The sequence below is a fragment of the Cervus elaphus genome, chromosome 33 (genome assembly GCF_910594005.1).
Source record: "Cervus elaphus chromosome 33, mCerEla1.1, whole genome shotgun sequence".
Taxonomy (NCBI): Eukaryota; Metazoa; Chordata; class Mammalia; order Artiodactyla; family Cervidae; genus Cervus; species Cervus elaphus.
In genome coordinates this window covers 9,014,994-9,034,919 of record NC_057847.1, presented here as the reverse complement: position 1 = coordinate 9,034,919, position 19,926 = coordinate 9,014,994, and the positions used below count along the sequence as shown (strand labels likewise).

Genomic DNA, 19,926 nt, shown 5'->3' with positions numbered 1-19,926 from the left:
GAATTTGCCAACCCCCAAACCCCTGCTTTTCTGTTCCAGGTGGCTTTGCACTGGAACGTGGGAGTCTCCGATGGACACAGGTGGGTGAACCCACAGGACTGGGGGGCACACGGGCCGCAGAGGACACCGCCTCGGCACCTCACCCACCTTGGGGCTCAGAGCTGAGGGGGAAACCCCACAACACCGCCCCACAGAGTTCTGACACCAGCTGTGGACAGAACGCCCTGCCTGACTGAGCTCTCTCATCAAGGGCGATCTCAGAACTGAAAATCCTTGAAGCAGGCCTGAAGTCAGTTCTCTCACTGTGGAACACTCAGACTTCTCGTAGGAGAAGAGAGTTCCTCAGAGGAGCCCAGTTTATGGGGAGCTGAGTTTGGGCGTACCCACCGGATCTCTTCACTGATGGCATCCAGCTGCTCATGAAGCATCACAGGCGGAGAGTCGGCATCGGCCTGCCCACAGGGCGGCAGCTGATCGGCCGAGCTGAGGAGGGTGACTCCGTCGCCCTTGCCGTCAGACACATCCTCGTCACTCTCGAAGGCCTGGGCAACGGTTGCCTCCACGCTGGCCTGCTGCGCGGACTCCCAGTCCTGCTCCCTCTGGCTCTGCACCTGGGCACGAGAGGACCACGGCTCGTCAGCGACATTCAGGACAGCTCACGTCTGTCAGGAACCGAACACAGTTTGACATGGAAGCCCTGACTTTGGATAAACGGCCATGCTTATGAGACACTGCCATCTCTTAAGCGAGCAGTACTGAAGAAACGGGCAGGAGGAGAATCCAGTTCCTAGATGGCCTGGTGACACTCAGGTCTCAGCGTGGACGGAAGGCAATCCTATGAGGTCATTCATAAGAGTGGGCAGATGGAGTCAGAGACAAAAACCCAAAATTATAAACATACATCCATGCCTCCATTGGGCAGCCTGAAGGAAAATAAGAAGGAAAAAATCCTTCAGCTCCGCATCCGCTGGGTCCACCTCAGCGGTCATCACTTGTACTAGTTCCCCGAGGAGTGCCGTCCTCACAGGTTCCCAGGCCTCCGTGTTCCAGGCTGGTCTGAACACGCACAGAGAGGAGCGAGCAGGGCAGCCAGGGGACTGGAGGGCCAGCCCCCTGCAGCTCTCGTCTCGGGGCACAGGCACTCGGGCTGTTCTGGGGAATAGCCCCTCGCACCACAAGGGCGGCTCTGCCATCAGAGACGCACGGGAGAGTGCCTGCTGGGGCCCGTGCCGCCCTCCCGCTCTCACACCTCACACCCTGGTCTCTGCAAGTCTCCCCCCTGTCCGACTCTCAACCCAGGTCCTGCCTTCTCTCCCAGACATGACCTGAAAGCAACCGCGGGGCAGCCTCGAGGTGCTGGCTGCCAACTACCTGGCCCCTGTGGCCAAAGCCCTTGCCCCTGTCTTCCTCACGACCCCTCCCCAGGGCTGGGCCACCCCCTTCGCTGGCTGCAGGACACGTGCCATCATCCCTGCTCCGCTCCAGCGAACCAGCTGCCTGTGGGTTAACCCCTATCAGCATGTTCAGCACATCCTATCGCTTCTCTCACATTCAGATGGCACAACGGGAACCAGCAGACTCCTCCTCCAGGGCACCCTGCAGCGCCCACTGGGGGTCTCTGAAGGCTGCTTGGGAGAGGCATCTGCTGTCCATATAGTGTACGATCCATCTACATTATGCCTGTAACTGCATCGTGATACACTAACTCTAACTTACTGCTATGCGGGAAATTCACAATTTAATGAGACACGAAGACAAAGCACAAACCAGACTAATGGAACACAGCACTGATATGACAAGAGCAAGGGGGACGATGGGGAGGGGAGGTGGATGTGTGAACTACAGCCTCTGGTTGGGGGGGATGGGAGGCTGCCGTCTGGATTGATGACGGCTAAACAGACTACAGGATGAGTCAGGAAATCAAAATCAATGATGACAGCAGACACACCATCAGAAAACTCCACACGGAAAAATATTCAGAACTGTTTTTTTACAAATACTCGGAAAGAAATCAAGCATGAAACCACAGAGAAATCGTCCAAGAATTTTACATATCAACTACTTAGACAATGATACAAATTATAAAAGCAGTGTGTCAAAAGACCACAAAATGGACCAGTTACCACTTCACATGCATCTAAAATGACCCACAGTTAATTTAATTCTATGCTAACAACGCAGCTCACAGGAAATGGGTGGTAACAGAAAAAAGGGATAATACAAGTGCAGTTTCAAGGCAGAGTGTTGTACACATGATTCACGGGGTAAACAGCAGTGCACTCAGAAACCGAGGCTACACAGGCAAGAAAGCCAGCACATGTGCTTTAGAGCCGCACAATCTGTCACCAGAAGCCCTAGGGCGTCATCCCTTTCTGAGACTCGGAAGAGTGAGGCAGCCCGACTTCTTCCCTGGGGCCCTGGGGCACCGGGCCTTTAAGTGGTTTCACGTGCACAGCTGGCCTGAGCATGCGGCCAGGCCCATCAGAAAGCGGACCAGTTTAGAGTCTTGGTTCTGTTGCCACCACATGCCCTGCATCCTGCAGCCACGCGTCCCCGATGGAACATGTGCTGCCCAGCTTTCACTCGCCATGAGGGCGGCCTATGGTTACTTTCACGAGGCTGTCTGCTTCCTGACCACAGAAACTTCCCTGCCGCTGCCGTGCCCAGCACAGGCCAGGCCCACCGCTCCAGAGGCAGGCTCTGGCTGAATTCACGATGGCGTGCTAAGCCGGTGGTCCAAATATGAAGCCTAATTGGTCCGTGTGCCATTATGGAATGACTAAAGTCCAGGCAGTTTTAAAAGTCTTAGTCCTCTGAGCGGAGCAAATGTACCCGATTTTCCTCTGGGGAAAAACAGAAAAAACAAAGAAAGAAAAACAGTGTGCTTGGGGAGGGATGTGGCAGGGAGGGGGCAGACACATACCGGAGTCAGGACGCCCAGCCGGTCTCCCTCGCACGCCAGGCTGTGCCGCCTGCTTTGGGGCGGCGAGCGCTCCCTGCTGGGCGGGCAGGAGCCGGCAAGTGAGGAGGCAGGACACAGGTTGAGGGAGCTCAGTGACTTAAAACGCCGAAGGCTGCCTAAGCGCGCCCCGCCCGCCCTGCTCTCAGGCTCCTCGGCCCGCTGCTCCGCGCTCTCCTTCTCCTCCTGGATCCACCTAAAAGAGAGCAAAACTCGTCAGCTGCCCTCGTCAGCACAGGAACGTTTCTGGACAACAAATTTGGGCTGGCATTCTGTGTCACGATGAGCAAATTCCGGGAACATCTGCTCATTTCTCATCTCGGCTAAAAGGTTCGACTTTCCCTCTTTTGAATATTCTCAAACTTGGAATAACTTAGCACTGAGTCTTACAAACTGGCCCCTGGTCATTCACGTTTGATTTGACTTATTTACGCTAACATTCTGATGGGGCCTGGGTGGCGACTCTATCCCTGTGAGGAGATACCTGAAGTTGACCACCTTCACCTTCCCTGTTTTCAGGGCAGAGGTGCACGTCAGTGCCTCAAGTCTTTTCCACTGGGAATCGGGAACTCTCTATAACCAACACAGCGATTCACGAACAAGCTGGAGTTTCTAAACAAAAGTCTGCAGACCAGATGAAGTGCTGAGGGGATTTTTCTTTTATAAGTTTTTATGTGTAACCAACGCAACACTTGATGAAGTTCTCCACCAGCTTTGTGCGAGTTTCTGCATTCATGTCAAAGTGCCGCATTAACCTAGCATTCACGCTTACTGCTCTTCTCCCCTAATGTGTAGTGGATGATTTTATATAGCAGTTTAAATACTCGATGATGCCTATAAAATGATTTCGAAAATAAACTACAGGATTCTTGCAGGTCATAACCTCTTCAGCTTCATTCTGCCTATAAGTCCTGAAAGTTACTCACTTGTGATAGCAAGCTGATGGACAGAATTTACCATTGATAAACAAGTCAACTTACTGCCTAAGGAAAATTCACTTTACCTGACAACTTGCTGTAAAAACAAAAATATTAATATGGAACCGTTCCATATTTCCTGCGGGGACGGGGAAAGCCCATCTTTCTGAGCTAGTCTGAGCTGAAACAAGGCCAAGGAAGCAGTCTGTCATGGCATGAAAAGTCCAGGCGGCACCACCTGCGTTTGCTGGCTGTGCCGTTCACCCCTGCCTTCCCCCCGAGCCCCGCGTGCTCGGCACACAGGCACGGGCACCTCGGCCTGGGCTGACGTGACGAGAACAATCTGAGCAGCAGCTCTGCCTGGTCCTGCGCACGGTCACCGGCCTGCGGCCGCTCTGGACACGAGCCCGGGACAGGGGCGTAGCTGTGCGCGTGTGGCCCAGGCAGGCCTCGGGGCCCCCGGACACCCGGCTGCACCCAGACCCAAGGCGCGCTGCTCACCACGAGGTGGGCCTTTGCATTCTATCCCGTTCTGTAAACTATTACAACTGCCAAGACAGTGTCTAAAGAAAACATCTTAAACATACTGACGACATGAAAAAAACTCAAACACATGTCCTTGGACCACTGTCTTACAACAAGCCAATCTTCACACTGTATTATGTTCAAAAGGACAATGCAGATCTGAGTGGGAATTTGCCAACCCCCAAACCCCTGCTTTTCTGTTCCAGGTGGTGTTTCACCACAACGTGGGAGTCTCCGATGGACCCGGGAGGGTGAACCCTCAGGGCTGGAGGGTACCCGGGCCGGGGAGGACACCGCCTCGGCACCTCACCCACCTTGGGGCTCAGAGCTGGGGCGACACCCTACAACGCCCTCTCCACAAAGGGCTGACACCAGCTGTAGACAGAACGCCCTGCATGACTGAGCTCTCTCATCAAGGGCGATCTCAGAACTGAAAATCCTTGAAGCAGGCCTGAAGTCAGTTCTCTCACTATGGAACACTCAGACTTCTCGTAGGAGAAGACAGCTCCTCAGAGAAGCCCACTTTCTGGGGAGCTGAGTTTGGGCGCACCCACCAGATCTCCTCGTTGATGGCATCCAGCAGCTCCTGAATCATCACAGGCAGAGTGTCGCCATCGGCCTGCCCACTGGGCGGTAGCTGACCGGCCAAGCTGAGGAGGGTGACCCTGTCGCCCTCGCCGTCAGACACATCCTCGTCACTCTCGAAGGCCTGGGCCACGGTGGCCACCACGCGGGCCTGCTGCGCGGACTCCCAGTCCTGTTCCCTCTGGCTCTGCACCTGGGCACGAGAGGACCACGGCTCGTCAGCGACATTCAGGACAGCTCTCGTCTATCAGGAAGCGAACACAATTTGACATGGAAGCCCCGACTTTGGATAAACGGCCATGGTTATGAGACTCTGCCATCTCTTAAGCTAGTAGTACTGAAGAAATGGGCAGCAGGAGAATCCAGTTCCTAGATGGCCTGGTGACACTCAGGTCTTAGCGTGGACGGTAGGCAATCCTATGAGGTTATTCACATGGGTGGGATGACCGAGTCAGAGACAAAAAGCCAAAATTAAAAACATACATCCATGCCTCCATCAGGCAGGCTGAAGGAAAATAAGAAGGAAAAAATCCTTCAGCTCCGCATCCGCTGGGTCCACCTCAGCGGTCATCACTTGTACTAGTTCCCCGAGGAGTGCCGTCCTCACAGGTTCCCAGGCCTCCGTGTTCCAGGCTGGTCTGAACACGCACAGACAGGAGTGAGCAGGGCAGCCAGGGGACTGGAGGGCCAGCCCCCTGCGGCTCTCGTCTCGGGGCACAGGCACTCGGGCTGCTCTGGGGGATAGCCCCTCGCACCACAATGGCGGCTCTGCCATCAGAGACGCACGGGAGAGTGCCTGCTGGGGCCCGTGCCGCCCTCCCACTCTCACACCTCACACCCTGTTCTCTGCAAGTCTCCCCCCTGTCCGACTCTCAACCCAGGTCCTGCCTTCTCTCCCAGACATGACCTCAAAGCATCCGAGGGGCAGCCTCGAGGTGCTGGCTGCCGGCTCCCTGGCCGCGTGGTCTCAGCCCACACCCCCTGTGTTCCTCACGACCCCTCCCCAGGGCTGGGCCACCCCCTTCGCTGGCTGCAGGACCACCTGCCATCATCCCAGTTCCGCTCCAGCAAACCGGCTGCCTATGGGTTCAGCCCCATCAGCCTGGTCAGCACATCTTCTCGCTACTCTCTGCTTCAGATGGCACAACCGGAGCCAGCAGACTCCTCCTCCAGGGCACCCTGCAGCGCCAACTCAGGGTCTCTGAAGGCTCCCTGCGAGTGGCCTCTGCTGTCCCCCTCCCGCCTGGTCTCCAGCACTCTGCAAGCAGGCGCTGTGCCCTGCCCTGCTGGGCAGCTCCCGGGGGCTGGAGGAACCCATGTCACCAAGCCTCCTCTCCTCCTTGCCCACCCCGCCGCCCTCCAACACGTCTCTCCCTGGCTCCAGGCCCCACCCTCCCTGGGGTTATTCCTCAGGCCCTTGCGCCCCATTTCAAAGATAAATAACACCTGATGTCCACCACTACAGCCTTCATACTTTTTAAAAATGAAAGTACACAAATGACGAACCCTTAACTGAATTGCACGATGACTGTCCAAACTCACCTGTTTGTGTGCGGTCCTTAATTCCTCTTCTAAGGAACTACACCTTTCGAGAGCATGTCGCAGTTGCTCTCTCAACTGAAATAAAAGGGGCCGAATCACTGTGTGTTGATGTGTGTACATACGTTAGTGCACTTCTTATTCTACCCTCACCCGATTCCATGGCTACTGTAACAGAATACCTTTAATGTCTCTCATTGTCCTTAAGGTGAAGAAAATCTGCTTAGTAACAGCTTTAAATTCTCAGTTTCAGAGGAAAAAACTGTTATCCTAAAAGAACTGTATTACCCAGTTTTTAATTGCAAATTGATATAGAGAATAAACAAAACCTTGAGACATTTATGCCAACTAATACTTTTTAACTGGGCGCTTCCCAGGTGTCTCAGTGGTAAAGAATCTGCCTGCCAATGTGAGAGGGCAGGTTCGATCCCTGGGTCGGGAAGATCCCCTGGAGTACAAGATGGCCACCCACTCCAGTATTCTTGCCTGGGAAGCCCCATGAAGAGAGGAGCGTGGTGGGCTACGGTCCACAGGGTCGCAAAGACTCGGACATGTCTGAGCATGTACTCAGGCAACGCTTTTTAACCATATAAAACTCTGAGTTCTTACAGAAAAGCCTGTATTTACAAGAATTCAAGAAGCTCAAAAGTCAACTAGTTCCATAAATACACGCATCGTCCACCTAACCAGGCAGCAAATGTACAAATCCAGGACGGCCGCGGGGCTGGTACCTTCTCGTCCAGGGCCTTGTGGTGCTCAAAGAGCAATCTCAGCGCCCTGAGCAGCTCCACCTCGCTGGTCATGCTGGCTGGGGACTGCGCCTGCTGCGGGCCCGGCGTCATCCCGAGGGACGGCACATACCGGGAAACCAGGATCTCCAGGTGTTCCAGCAGCAGCTGCAAGGCGCAAAGGAGCACCTTCAACCTCACACTTGAATTCAGGGCTGAGAACGCCTCTCAGCCTCACGCTAAGACCAAAACCATGCTAAGGCACGTCGGAATCCCGCCAGTTCAGTCTGAAGTTAGAGTGGACTTCCCCAGTGTCCCAGGAGTTAAGACTCCACACTTCTGCAGGGCTCATGGGTTTTAATCCCTGGTCGGGGAACTAAGATCCCACACAAACTGCAGCATGGACAAAAATGGAAGCTAAGAGAACTCTCCCCTCAAATGTACTAAAATTACATTAGCTCTCATCATAAATTTGAAGCAAGGTATGAGAACCCCAAACTGATCCACCTCGGTCTGCTCAGTGGGAAGATGTGAAAAATGACTTGAAAACCAGACAGACTTTAAAGACAGCAACACGGAGCCCAGCGGTGACCCCCGCGGGGCACAGGTCAACACGTGAGACTCCGCCTACTGACCCTGGTGTTGTTCCTTTCGGCTTTCAGCTCCGCGATTTCCGCTTCTCTTGTAAGAAGCTGCTCCCTGCATGCCTTTAGTTGTTGAGATGTGGCCAACTCCTAGAAAACAGGTAAATGAGGAAGTAACTAAATGCAAACACAAATGTTAAGTTAAAGAGAGCGAGACTCTGAAGACTGACACTGTCCATTCTCTCCAGGCTCCACTCAAAGGATCTCCCTGCCCCTCCGGAGAGGAGGGGGTCCGCTGACCCCAAGACCACACAGACCCCTACAACTCAGACTGGCCTGCAGCCTCCACCTCGACCTGGCAGGCACGTGGCAGGGGAGAACCCGGAATCCAAGCCAGCCTTCTCAAGACCCAGGGAAGTCTGAGAAACTTTCCTAAACATACACCTAACAACAAAGTGGATAAAGAGATTCTTAAACGACACACAGACAAGTGACCTAGAGCCCCTGGGGAGAGTGAAGAAGAAAGGTAAGGTCTACAAGGCCACCAGGCTTTGGAGTGTTCCTCTGCGAAAGAGGCTGATGGCACCCCAAGGCCGTCTGTTAGCCTGACTCCACTGAAGTCACCCAGTCATTCCATGAACTGCTTAAAATGGTAAATTCATGTTATATGTATTTTATCACAATATGTATGTACGCGGGGCTGTCCACGTGGTGAACTTGCTCAGACCAAACCACACGGACTCTTTCATTCTTCGATTGTTCTTTGCACAAATACAAAAATCCTGGGCCACGTATCCCCTACTACATACTAAGTATTCGGCACCTAGAGCACTGCCCAACACTTTGTAAGAGGCATGCAGCAGACATGTGAAGCTATGAGGGTGTATGTTATATACATGAGCACTAGGTACCCGTCACGAGAACACTGGACGCACTGGTCTGTGCTTTGTAAGATGGGAGACGTTAAGGGGCTTAGCCTTTCTGCTTCAAGGACTGACTCTCTAGCTCGATCCACATGCCCCAGAGACTCCTCCAGCCAGGGGATCCCTTGTTTGGAAGAAGAGAGACCTTAAGGGGCTTAGCCTTTCTGCTCCAAGGACTGACTCTATGGCTCAGTCCACGTGCCCCAGTGACTCCTCCAGCCACTGTTTCCCTTCCTGTGGGGCCCCCGCCCATCGTCCACACACCACCTGCACAGCCTCTTACAAGGTCAACCTGCTGGGGTCGATCCTGCCCAGGAGGCCAGAACGCCCTGGCCGGCAGGGCCCACAACCATGCGAACACAGTGAAACACAACCCCAACGCTTCGCCAGGTGAGGGCCAACCCGACGGGCCCAGCCCCCGGCTGCTCTCACCTCCGGCCACTCTGCTTCCAGGACTTGGGATGAGGCCAACTTATTTCTTGTCTTGGCCTTTTTCTTGGGGTTGCAGCATGGGAAAAGCGCCCATAGGCTGGCCCTTCTGCGACCCATCCTCGCGGATGGGGGCAGCCCCCCACTCGGGGGCACCTGCTGTTTCCCAGGCAGATACCTCAGCACCTGAGGTATCACCACCGATCTCACACTATGACCACCGTTCTCACGCACACACCGCTCTCACACACACCACTCTCACACACACCGCTCTCTCACACACCACTCTCACACACTGCTCTCACACACTGCTCTCACACTATGACCACCAGCTCTGCTGTCTCAAGAAGAAATGGCACGAAGGCTCTGCCTCCAGCACATCTCCCAGGAGCCCAGAACATGGAACCCACTCTGTCACAAGGGGCTCCATGGTAACAGAGGGGCTGGGCTCAGGCCCACCATCAAGGGTGCAGAGAGCGGGGAGGGGCTGCCAAAAAGATGGCAGGGATGTGTTGGGTGCGGGAGAAGGAAGGCCGTGCCCACAGCTCAGGCCCACCGTCAAACGTGACCCTGCAAGGTCACTGGGTCACAGTCAAACCGAACAGTATAAACTGCTTCAGAAACCACCACCGCTAGGGATGAGCACGTCTTCTAAGTGGGCTTCTGCTTCCTCCACCCCCGAAACAAGCCTGCAGTGAGGCTACTGAAAGGGCACCCCTGAACTCAAGGGTGTGCCCAGAACCCACCCGGCTGAGGAGGACTCACCACGCTGGCTGCCCCTCACTCTCACCCTGAGCTTGGTCCTCCCTGGCTGGCTCCCTCACTCGAGCTCAGCAAGGGCTTGACCAACCTCGCTCCGGGCGCTTACAATGAACCCACAGTGGGGACAGGGGTTCATTCAACCTGCTGCGAGCTCGCCCTCTTAACGTGGACCCTGGGCCGCCAGAAGACTCGGCCCCATGGCGGCTGCATGGTGGAGGTTCAGGGGTGGCCCTGCCTCCAGCCGTGACAGCCAGCGCCTCCCAGATCCCGCCAGGGGCTGCCCCGCACTCCCTCTTCGCCAGAGTCTCCCACCCCCTCTCCTGGCCCCACTCCCAGCCTCGCGGCTCTCCACGCACCAGGGCATAGCCCACACTGCTCCTGGCTCAGCCCGGACCTCTGCGGTCACTTGAGGACTCAGTCCCCTGGGTGCTTGGGGTCCTATGTCCGCCCGTCTCAGCAATGACAGACTCTGGGGAGACAGGGTACAGATTGGGGTCCCGCCCTCAGTGCACCCTGAACACGTTCTCTTTTTTTCGCTTTATCTACTGGAGTTCTCTGAGACGTCTTTTGAAAACCTCAACTGTGGCTTTCAAAAAGACTGTAAAATCACTGTGCTCAACTTGAAGAATAAAATCTTCATTTTCAACCTAAAGTGAAACTGGAGGGAAGATTAAAAGCAGTCACTTTTCTTTTTTTTTTTTAATCGACGAAAGAGCGTTTATTTACCTATTTATATATCTGCCTTGGTCCAAAAAATACTAAAGGTGGTAAAAGCAGTCACTTTTCAAACTGAAAAAGAAAACCCACATGTGACCCCATCACAGAACACAGGTCACGCAGCCCCGCCCTCCTCAGCTTCTCGTCCACCACCAGCATCCTGTCATCGCAAGGCCTGCCCTGGGCTGGCACGCGCAGGGGAAGCAGGCACACCGGCTCCTCCGTCCCCAGGCTGCGTGGGCCGCTTGCTCCACCTTCTTCCCAAATTCAAGTGGCACTGAAAGAGCATGGGCAAGCTGGGGATTCTGATCCGAAACACAACCGTGGGTACTAAGCAAGGACCCCTGCCTCTTGTTTTCCCGGGATCAAATAAAGATGATCAGTATAATTACTGTGATGCTTACATGTGGCCTCAGATGAGAGAAGACACCCAGGGCTTCCCCACTTCCAGTTACAGACGCAAGCAGCTTGTAGGTCAGCCTACCCAGAGCTAGAAAAGCTAAATACATTTTAAAAGAGGTCCTCAGGCAGCCACAATCCAAGATTTCAAGCACCAGGGAAGCCCAGTGAGGGAGCTGGAGACTGAGAGGGCCGCTCCTTCCCCCGGGGCATCTGAACAAACCTGACTCTGCGAACAAAAGGCAGGGCAAAGTCCAGCAGAGGGGACTGGGTAACACAGCTCTGGACGGTTCCTCGGGCTGGGAAGACAAACATATGAGCACAGGCCTGACAAGTCAGTCCGGATGGTAGAGACCAATCTCCCCAAGAAAAGTTGGGCACAGAAAACGTACCCAACACTCTGCCCAAACTGGCTGAGCGCTGAGTATCAATCACCTCGTGGTCTTCAGGAGGCGGACGGTGGGATTCAGGACCTGCCGAGAAGGAGGGGCCCTGGGAGGGCCCCCAGGCTTCCAGACGGAGACGCTGGAGGGCTCCTCCCTGGGGTCGGGTGGGGGGAGGCGGGGAAGGTGGGTGAAGGCTGCTGAGACTCAGCTTACAAGGACCCCCCAGCCTCAAGTCACTCAGGCCCTGAGTGAACAGAGAGCTCTGTCCCCACTAGAGGTCTACGTCAGAGGAAAGTCTGGAGAAGACAGCATCACTCAGGACCTCTAGGGTTTTCCAAACATAGTGTCCAACATGCAACCAACAAAGCAAAAAAGGGTGTAACAACAAACAGGACCAAGAGAAAAAGAACTGAAACACATCCAGAGGTAGCAGATGTCTATCAGAATATCAGAGGTATGCTAGAGGTATCAGATGCAAACGTCACCAGTTCAAAAAATATACTTGACCAAAGGAGAAATTTCTGAGAATCAAAACCAATGCTACAACGTTAAAATAACAGGGACTGAATTTAAGAACTCAGTCTCTGGGCTTAACATCAAACTGGACGTAGCTGAAGAGAGGATCAGTGAACTGAAGGATGGATCAGTTAAAAATATATATATAAAAGGGAAAAAAGTATAGAAAGAGCCCGTTGTGAAACTATGTTGTTAAAAGCTATAAATGGGTCCCCTTATGAGGGCGAAAAGACAGAAAGGGGAATAAGAAATGCCTCCAGGGGTTGGAACTAAAGAGCCTCTTGATGAAAGTGGAAGAGGAGAGTGAAAAAGCTGGCATAAAACTCAGCATTCAAAAAATGAAGATCATGGCATCCGGCTCCATCGCTTCATGGCAAATAAATGGGGAAACAATGGAAACAGTGACAGATTTTATTTTCTTGGGCTCCAAACTTACTGCAGATGGTGAAATTAAAGGACACTTGCTCCTTGGAAGGAAAGCTATGACGAACCTAGGCAGCATGTTAAAAAACAGAGACATTACTTTGCCGACAAAGGTTCATTTAGTCAAAGCTATGTTTTTTCCAGTAGTCATGCATGGATGTGAGAATTGGCCCATGAAGACAGCTGAATGCCGAAGAATCAATGCTTCTGGACTGTGATGTTGGAGAAGACTCTTGAGAGCCCCGTGGACTGCAAGGAGATCCAACCAGTCCATCCTAAAGCAAATCAGTCCTCAATATTCACTGGAAAGACTGATGCTGAAGCTCCAATACTTTGGCCACCTGATGCGAGAAACTGACTCACTGGAAAAGAACCTGATGCTGGAGAAGACTGAAGGCAGAGGAGAAGGGGACGACAGAAGACCAGGCGGTTGGATGGCATCACCGACTCGATGGACATGAGCTTGAGCAGGCTCCGGGGGCTGGTGATGGACAGAGAAGCCTGGCGTGCTGCAGTCCATGGGGTCGCAACGGGTCAGACGCTGAGTGACGGAACTGACTGGCACTGACGGGGGCAAGAGTTGGCTCAAGAATCAGACTATTGACTCAAAAGTGAAAACCACACATTGGTTTCAGCAGCTCTGCGGGTGCCTGAGGCGAGAAGAAAATGTTCCAGCGCTCAGAGGAAAAAAGGTGTGGCTTTTAATGGCACAGCAACGCCGAGAGCTGACTTTTCAAGAACAACGAAGTCAGGAGATCATTGACGGGCGCCTGTAAAATGCTGAAAACAAACACCGCCAACCTGGAGTTCTACACCCAACAAAAACACGCTTCCAAAGGGAAAGAAAATAAAGACTTTTAGGGCAAATGGAAATGAGACAACTCATCACCCACAGACATGAACTAAAAAGATATTAAGGCCGGGCTTTGGGAAAAAGAAAAGTAGTCTCTGACTGAAATATAAAAAACAAGTAAAGACCAACCATGAGGTAATTCTGACAGTACACATTAACTCTACAATCATGACAACACCAAAAATATATCTACAGTTTTAAAGGATAACAGTGACAAGGAGGAAACAGCCGTGTCAGGGAGGCAGTAACAGCACTAAATTAGACTTAAATGTAAACCAAACTCCGTATCTGCGCACGCTCACCCAACCACCTGGCAGAGGAGGAAGAACTAGAAAAGCACCTCATCCTTCTAACAGAAGGCCCGAGACAAGGACACAGAAGAGGCGGGACAGACAGAAAGCAAACAGCAACACGCTGTCTGCACACGGGAACATCAAACTGTAAACAGAGCAAAGGTTCTCACGGAAAGATAAAAAGTGTCAAACTGATTAACATCAAAACTCTACACTATTCACAGAGGTGCATGTGAAGATGGAAGACCACAGACAGGTGATACGGAAAGATACGCAGGCAAACAAGGACAGAAAACTGATGTGGCAATATCACTGTCAAACAGTGCCTAGAGTAAGAAGCATTCCTAGCGATAAAAGGAAGCATCTCATACTGATACAAGTTCTGTCTACCAAAAAGATGAGGATTCTAAATTTGAATGTACCTAATAACATAACCTCAAAATATCAATACATAAAAACTGACAGAAACAGAAAAGGAGTAACAGCCAGGTTCACAATCGCAATGGCAGACGTTAAAGACACATCTCTCACGGAACTGGGCTCCCTGGTGCGTGGTCACCTGCAGCCATGAAGGACCTGAAGTGCGGCCGGCGCTGCGCTGAGGCGTGCTGCACACGTGAGACACGCACTGGAGTTTAAAGACGCAGCGTGAAGAAGAGAACAGAAACTGATTCATTGGGTTCCATCATGCTGATCACACACGGAAAGGGTACCGCTTTGGGTGTGTTAAAATAAAACGTATTACAGATGATTTCACCTACTTCTGTTTTACTCAACGTGGCTACCGAAATCTGAATTATATGATTGACAAACCTGATCTAAGTGATACGCACGGAACACTGCATTCCCCCTGATACGCATGATTTTCAGGGGCCCAAGGAACATATAACAAAAGGAATATATATTGGGCCACTAGGAAAGCTCGAATTATTTCAAAGGACTGAAATAATGCAGGGTATGCTTAGGGATTGCAATGGGCTGACGGTCTATGTGCCCTCAAACTTCACCCCGCACGTGGAGATGATACTCAGCGGCAGGGACTCTGGGAGGGGTCAGGTCAGGAGGGAATGGGCTCCCGTGATGCGAGAACAGGGAGAAGCAGCAGGCAGTCTAGAAACCAGGAACCAGGCCTCACCAGACGTGGCACCTGCTGGTGATCTTGGGACTGCCCAGCCTCCAGTACTCTAAGAAACAACTTTCTCTTGTCTAGCAGCTAGTCTACAGTATTGGTAACAGTAGCCCAAAAAGCCCAAGACAGGGCTCTTCATGGAATTAAGCTAGGAATCCAAAAAGGGTCACTAGAAAAACCTTCCCAAACATTGGGAAGTTAAATGACATACTTCTTGAAGAACTTCATGAATAATAATTTTAAAAAACACAACGAAAATTAGAAATACTTTTCCATGAAAGATAATGAAAGTCTGGCTTATTCAAACTTGTGGGACCCAGCGAACTATGTTTACAGGGTCTTAAAGCCTTAAACACATATCCTGGAAAAGAAGGAAGGCTAAAAATCAATTAAGCCTCTATCCCAAGAAACCAGAAAAGAAGCATAGCAAACGACACACAAGGCAGATGGAAGAAAAAGGAGCAGAAAATAAGGAAACAGTAAGCACATATGAATATTTTTAAAAAACAATGCCAAAAGTTGGCTCTTTGAAAGGATTGATAAAAATGATAAACCCCTAGAGAAACTGATTAAGAAAAAGAGGCAGGGCACAAATCACCAATATCAAGGATTTTTAAAAGTGGAGACAACCCATCTTGCAGACAACAAAGATATTATGAACTTACTATTTACGTCACTTACCAATTGCAGAGTCTGCTGGCCTCACTAAATTCTTAGCACTGGGAAATGATTTACCTAAATAGACCCAAGAAGACATACAAAATCAGAAATTTTTATTTGCATGAAAAAAATTAAATCTGAAGTGAAAAGCCTCCCCACAATGAAACCTAATTGTTTTGTCAATCAATTCTTCCAAAAAGCCAGGGAAGTAAACAGCAATCTCACAGGAACTCTTGCGGTAAACCAGGAACACTCTCCTCCTTGTTTCATAAGACTAGCATAACCTTGATACTAAAACCAACAAGGAAAAGAAGTACAAGAAGGTCAAATTGCTGACTCTGAGTAGAGATGCTGCTGCTGCTACTGCTAAGTCACTTCAGTCGTGTCCGACTCTGTGCGACCCCATCCCTGGGATTCTCCAGGCAAGAACACTGGAGTGGGTTGCCATTTTCTTGGGGAACTTTCAAGACAAGACTCTTTAAACATGTCCAGAATTCACTTCATACCTTTGCCATTTCCTTCTCCAGTTTATAACAAGTACGCGTCCACAAAACCTAGAGAGGCCCAAAGGAAGACAGGTGGGGTGTATAAAAGCCTCAGCACTTAAGACTCAAGACACATAAAAACTTCCCAGCCAAAGAAATGAAAGTCTGATGGTGGAAATCGGAAGAGAGATATGAATAGCTTTGGGACTACACAATTGCCCCTGACACCTCAATGTAGGGGAGACTCATGGCACAGACACTGAGTCTTTGGGTAGGAGTGAGATGGGGGGTGAAGACAGAGGTGGCTGCAGCCAGGCGCATTAAGAACCTTAAGAACCGTGCATTGCACCTCCCTTTCGCTTTGACTTGCCTGCCGGTCAGGCCAGCCGGCCACACCTCTCCAAGGGCCGTGGGCTAAACTTGAGCCGCACGACCTGTGACGGGACTCCGGTCCGGTCTGCATTGGCATACGCCGCCGCCACTCTACCTACATCCGCCCTGTTCTTCACTGGACCACGGGTCTTTTGAAACCGAACGTGAGGGTTGTGAGGGTGGTCTTTGCGAGACTAGGACTCTCGCCCCTCTTTCTGAGTCTCCCTTCCGTGTGCTTTGCAGCTCTTCACCTGTCCGGGGCGGGGTGCGGGGTGAGTCTGTGTGTCTCTGTGTGTGTCTTTGTGTGTTTGTGTGTCTGTGTGTGTGTGTGTGTGTGTGCCCGCGGTCGCCTGGGAGTACTGGGCTGGGGCTCGGGCTGGGGCAGCCCCTGGGATTGCCTGAGGCATGCCAAGGGAGCCCCAGATGGAGACCCGACTGTCATCTGGTTTCCTGGAAGCCAAATCCGGAGGCAACCCAGGCCTGCGGCGGGAGTCGGGGCCCCGGCCACCCACCGGGGGAGGGGCTGGGGCTGCGGGGACCCAAGAGTTGGGCTGCCGCTGTCTTCCAGGGCTGCCGGCAGGCCGGCCGGCTGGCTGGCCGGCCGGCTGGAAGGCAGGCGACGGCTCTGAGCGCGCCGGGTGCGAGGGGCCAGGGGCAGGTGGGGCTCGGGGCGGCCAACCGCGCCTGGGGCGGGGGGGCCAGGGCTAAAGGACAGGGGAGGCAGGAAGCCTACAGCACCCGGTATTCCCAGGCGGTCTCCCACCCAAGTACTAACCAGGCCAGACCCTGCTTCGCTTCCCAGATCAGACAAGATCTGGCGCGTTCAGGGTGGTATGGCCCTAGACGGAGGTGGCTGCAGCCAGGCGCCTTAAGAACCTTAAGAACCCTGCGTTGTGCCTCCCTTTCGGTCTGACTTGCCTGCCGGTCAGGCCAGCCGGCCACTCTTCTCCAAGGGCCGCGGGCTGCACTTGAGCCGCACGACCTGCGACCGGACTCCGGTCGGCCAGGGCCGGCAGCCCGGCGGCCGTCCGACGCCGCCCGGCCTCCGCACACCGCCAAGCCCGGCCAGAACCCGCCTGGCCCGGCCCGGGGCCCCGGAGGGCTTCCTGGACCCCGAGTGGCCGGCTGGCCGTGCATGCCTGGGCCTGGGGTTGGGGTGAGGGGCGCGGAGGTCTCGGCACCCTCCCGCCCTGGGCCTCTCCAGGCCCGCCCCCTGTCGGCGCCCGCGCCCACCCCCACCCCCCGCCCCACTCGCCTTCCAGGCTCAGGGCCACGTGGCCCCGGAGGTGTCTGATTCGGGCCCGCCGCGGACCGCGGCCCTCGGCCCTCGGCCCTCGGTCCTCTGAGCCTCCCGAGGGCGTAGGCGTAGCACAGCCGGGGCCCTGAGCGCCCATCCTGCCGGGCACCTGCCCGGGGCCCAAACCCACCGCGAGCCCCCGGCGCCATCCACCCGAGCGCCTCAGCCCCGCCCCTTCGCCCCACCGCGGCCCCCCTTGTCCCCACGCCGCCCGCCAAGCACGGGACCTTCCTGAGGGCCTTCAGACTCTTCCTTAAAGAGTTCTACGTGAATTGAAGACAGGATCTACTGGATTGTCACCAACTGCTAAAACAGACAGACAACAGTTACTTTGATCCTTCTTGCCTTACTGTGAGCTGTGACGGTAGGGAACCTCATGGCTGCTGCACTCAACGCTTTCATTCATTCTCTTGTTTCAAAACAGGGATTCATTGAGCTGCATGGGAGATGAATTCTGTCATTAGAAACGTTGCCACCAGGCTGAAGGAATATATTTATAACTCATTTCTTTCAGGAAACAGGTTTCAAGATCTCCATCAGAAGTCTTTTATTAAGATAAATCACAGCTTTGTCAGTTTCTCCAGAAGTACTCTTATTTTTCACTCCCAAGGAGAAGCGCAATAATAGAACTAAATGAACCTAGTAGGTTATTTTCTCTCTAATGGCACCTGTCTTTATTCATAGGAGTCCGGTCTACGTATTTCCTGGGCTTCCCTGGTGGCTCAGGTGGTGAAGAATCTGTCTGCAATGCAGGAGCCCTGGGTTCCACGGCTGGGTTGAGAAGATCGCCTGGAGAAGGGAATGGCGACCTCTTCCAGTATTCTCGCCTAGAGAATTCCACGGACAGGGGAACTTGGAAGGCTACATAGTCCATGGAGTCACAAAGACTCGGACACAACTGAGCAACTAATACACGTATTTCTTACTATTTGCTTCGTAGAAGCAATCGTTCATAGCCTTTTATAGCACTTTCTGAAGAACGTGTGGTGCCTTTTTCTTTGTTGTAAGCTGCACTAGGTCTTGGTTGCCACACATGGGATCTTTAATTGTGGCGTGCAAACTCTTACTTGCAGTGTATGGGATCTAGTTCACTGGCCAGAGATGGAACCCAGGCCCCTGCATTGGGAGCAGCCACTGGATGACCAGGGAAGCCCTCTAAAGAACTCTTCAAGTGCAACTTTCTGGATGTTCGCAGCAGCTCCGGGCAGTCCTAGTGATGATACTGTTCTGCACTCTCGAGCCCGTGTCCTCCCCGAGGGACACAGGGGCCAAGCGAGCAGATAGATGCGACCCCAGCGTCAGACCGCAGGGCCAGACCGGCTGTGTAAACTCCCGTCCAGTGATGTCCTCGTTTTACCGTTCCTCTGGTAAATTCAGTACTGCTTTCCTTGGAGCGTGTGTTTAAAAAGGAAATCCTAGATGTGTTCCAACATTACTGCCCACTTTGAGGTGGATTGATATCTACCTAGGACTTGTTTATTAAACCCACCTGCCTGAGTACTGTGACTTGACTGGAGTTTTCTTGAAGTCACTCCTGAAGCATTGTGATGGTTTTGTCTGACATTAATAGATTTTTAAAAATGATACGTGTTGGCGTATGGCTATGAAGAAAGGGGAGAATCTGTTGCTATTGCAAACCAATTATGGAGGCAACTTAAAAAGGAAATCTGAATTGTAACTATGTTTCTATTTATGTAAAATACGGTCCTTACCTTGCAGTCTGTAGTTGATGTGCACAGACACAGCAGTGGCTCGCGGGTTGCTCTTCTGCCATCTTCCTGTCCTCCTTCAGTCCCTGCATGTGTATAGGAACTTCAGTGAGATAATGGGGCATTTAACAGAGATTGCTCTGTGCAATACTGTCTTTAGTGTTTCTCTTTTAAATTTGCTAGGATGTTAATTTATATGCACATAAAATACATAAAAAGAGAGTTCTGTGCCTATTGTGTATACCTAACCTAAAAGGAAATGCAGGATATTGATCCCAGAGGGAAAATAAGTTAGAGCGTCTGTGTTCAAAGATTTTTGAAAGTTCTTATTTCAGGCTGAACCGTTGTTGGTGACCCGTGAAAGTCGCTCAGTCATGGCTGACTCTGCGAACGCATGGACTATACAGTCCATGGAATTCTCCAGGCCCGAATACTAGAGTGGGTAGCCGTTCCCTTCTCCAGGGGGTCTCTGCAACCCAGGGATCGAACCCAGGTCTCCTGCATGCCAGGTGGATTCTTCACCAGCTGAGCCACCAGGGAAGCCTGAACACTTATCAGCAGTTAAGGATTTCACAAATGCTAGATTGGAAAGATAAAATAACAATCCTGCTACATTAAAACAGATTTTCTTAACTTCAAATTTTTTCAATGCAGTTGTAGGGAAGAAGTAGTTCCCCCTTACGGAAATATCAGTATGTTAATGCCTAAGAAGTCCTTTTTCGAAAAGTTACAAAAA

At 52.4% G+C, this 19,926-nt stretch overlaps 1 protein-coding gene and 1 pseudogene across 1 annotated transcript in view; both read right to left on the bottom strand.

Annotated features, from left to right (window-relative positions):
* The window catches only part of LOC122688294 (liprin-alpha-1-like), a 32,270-nt gene extending 14,405 nt beyond the window's left edge, over positions 1–17,865 (bottom strand). Inside the window, 8 exon segments of the mRNA XM_043894191.1 lie at positions 384–542; positions 2,924–2,999; positions 4,956–5,038; positions 5,171–5,179; positions 6,529–6,603; positions 7,257–7,421; positions 7,889–7,987; positions 17,827–17,865. Of these exon segments, the coding sequence (XP_043750126.1) occupies positions 384–542; positions 2,924–2,999; positions 4,956–5,038; positions 5,171–5,179; positions 6,529–6,603; positions 7,257–7,421; positions 7,889–7,987; positions 17,827–17,859 (699 nt within the window). The 5' untranslated portion in view covers positions 17,860–17,865.
* Positions 16,911–17,029, bottom strand: LOC122688778 (annotated as a pseudogene).
* Positions 17,866–19,926: the final 2,061 nt, after the last annotated feature.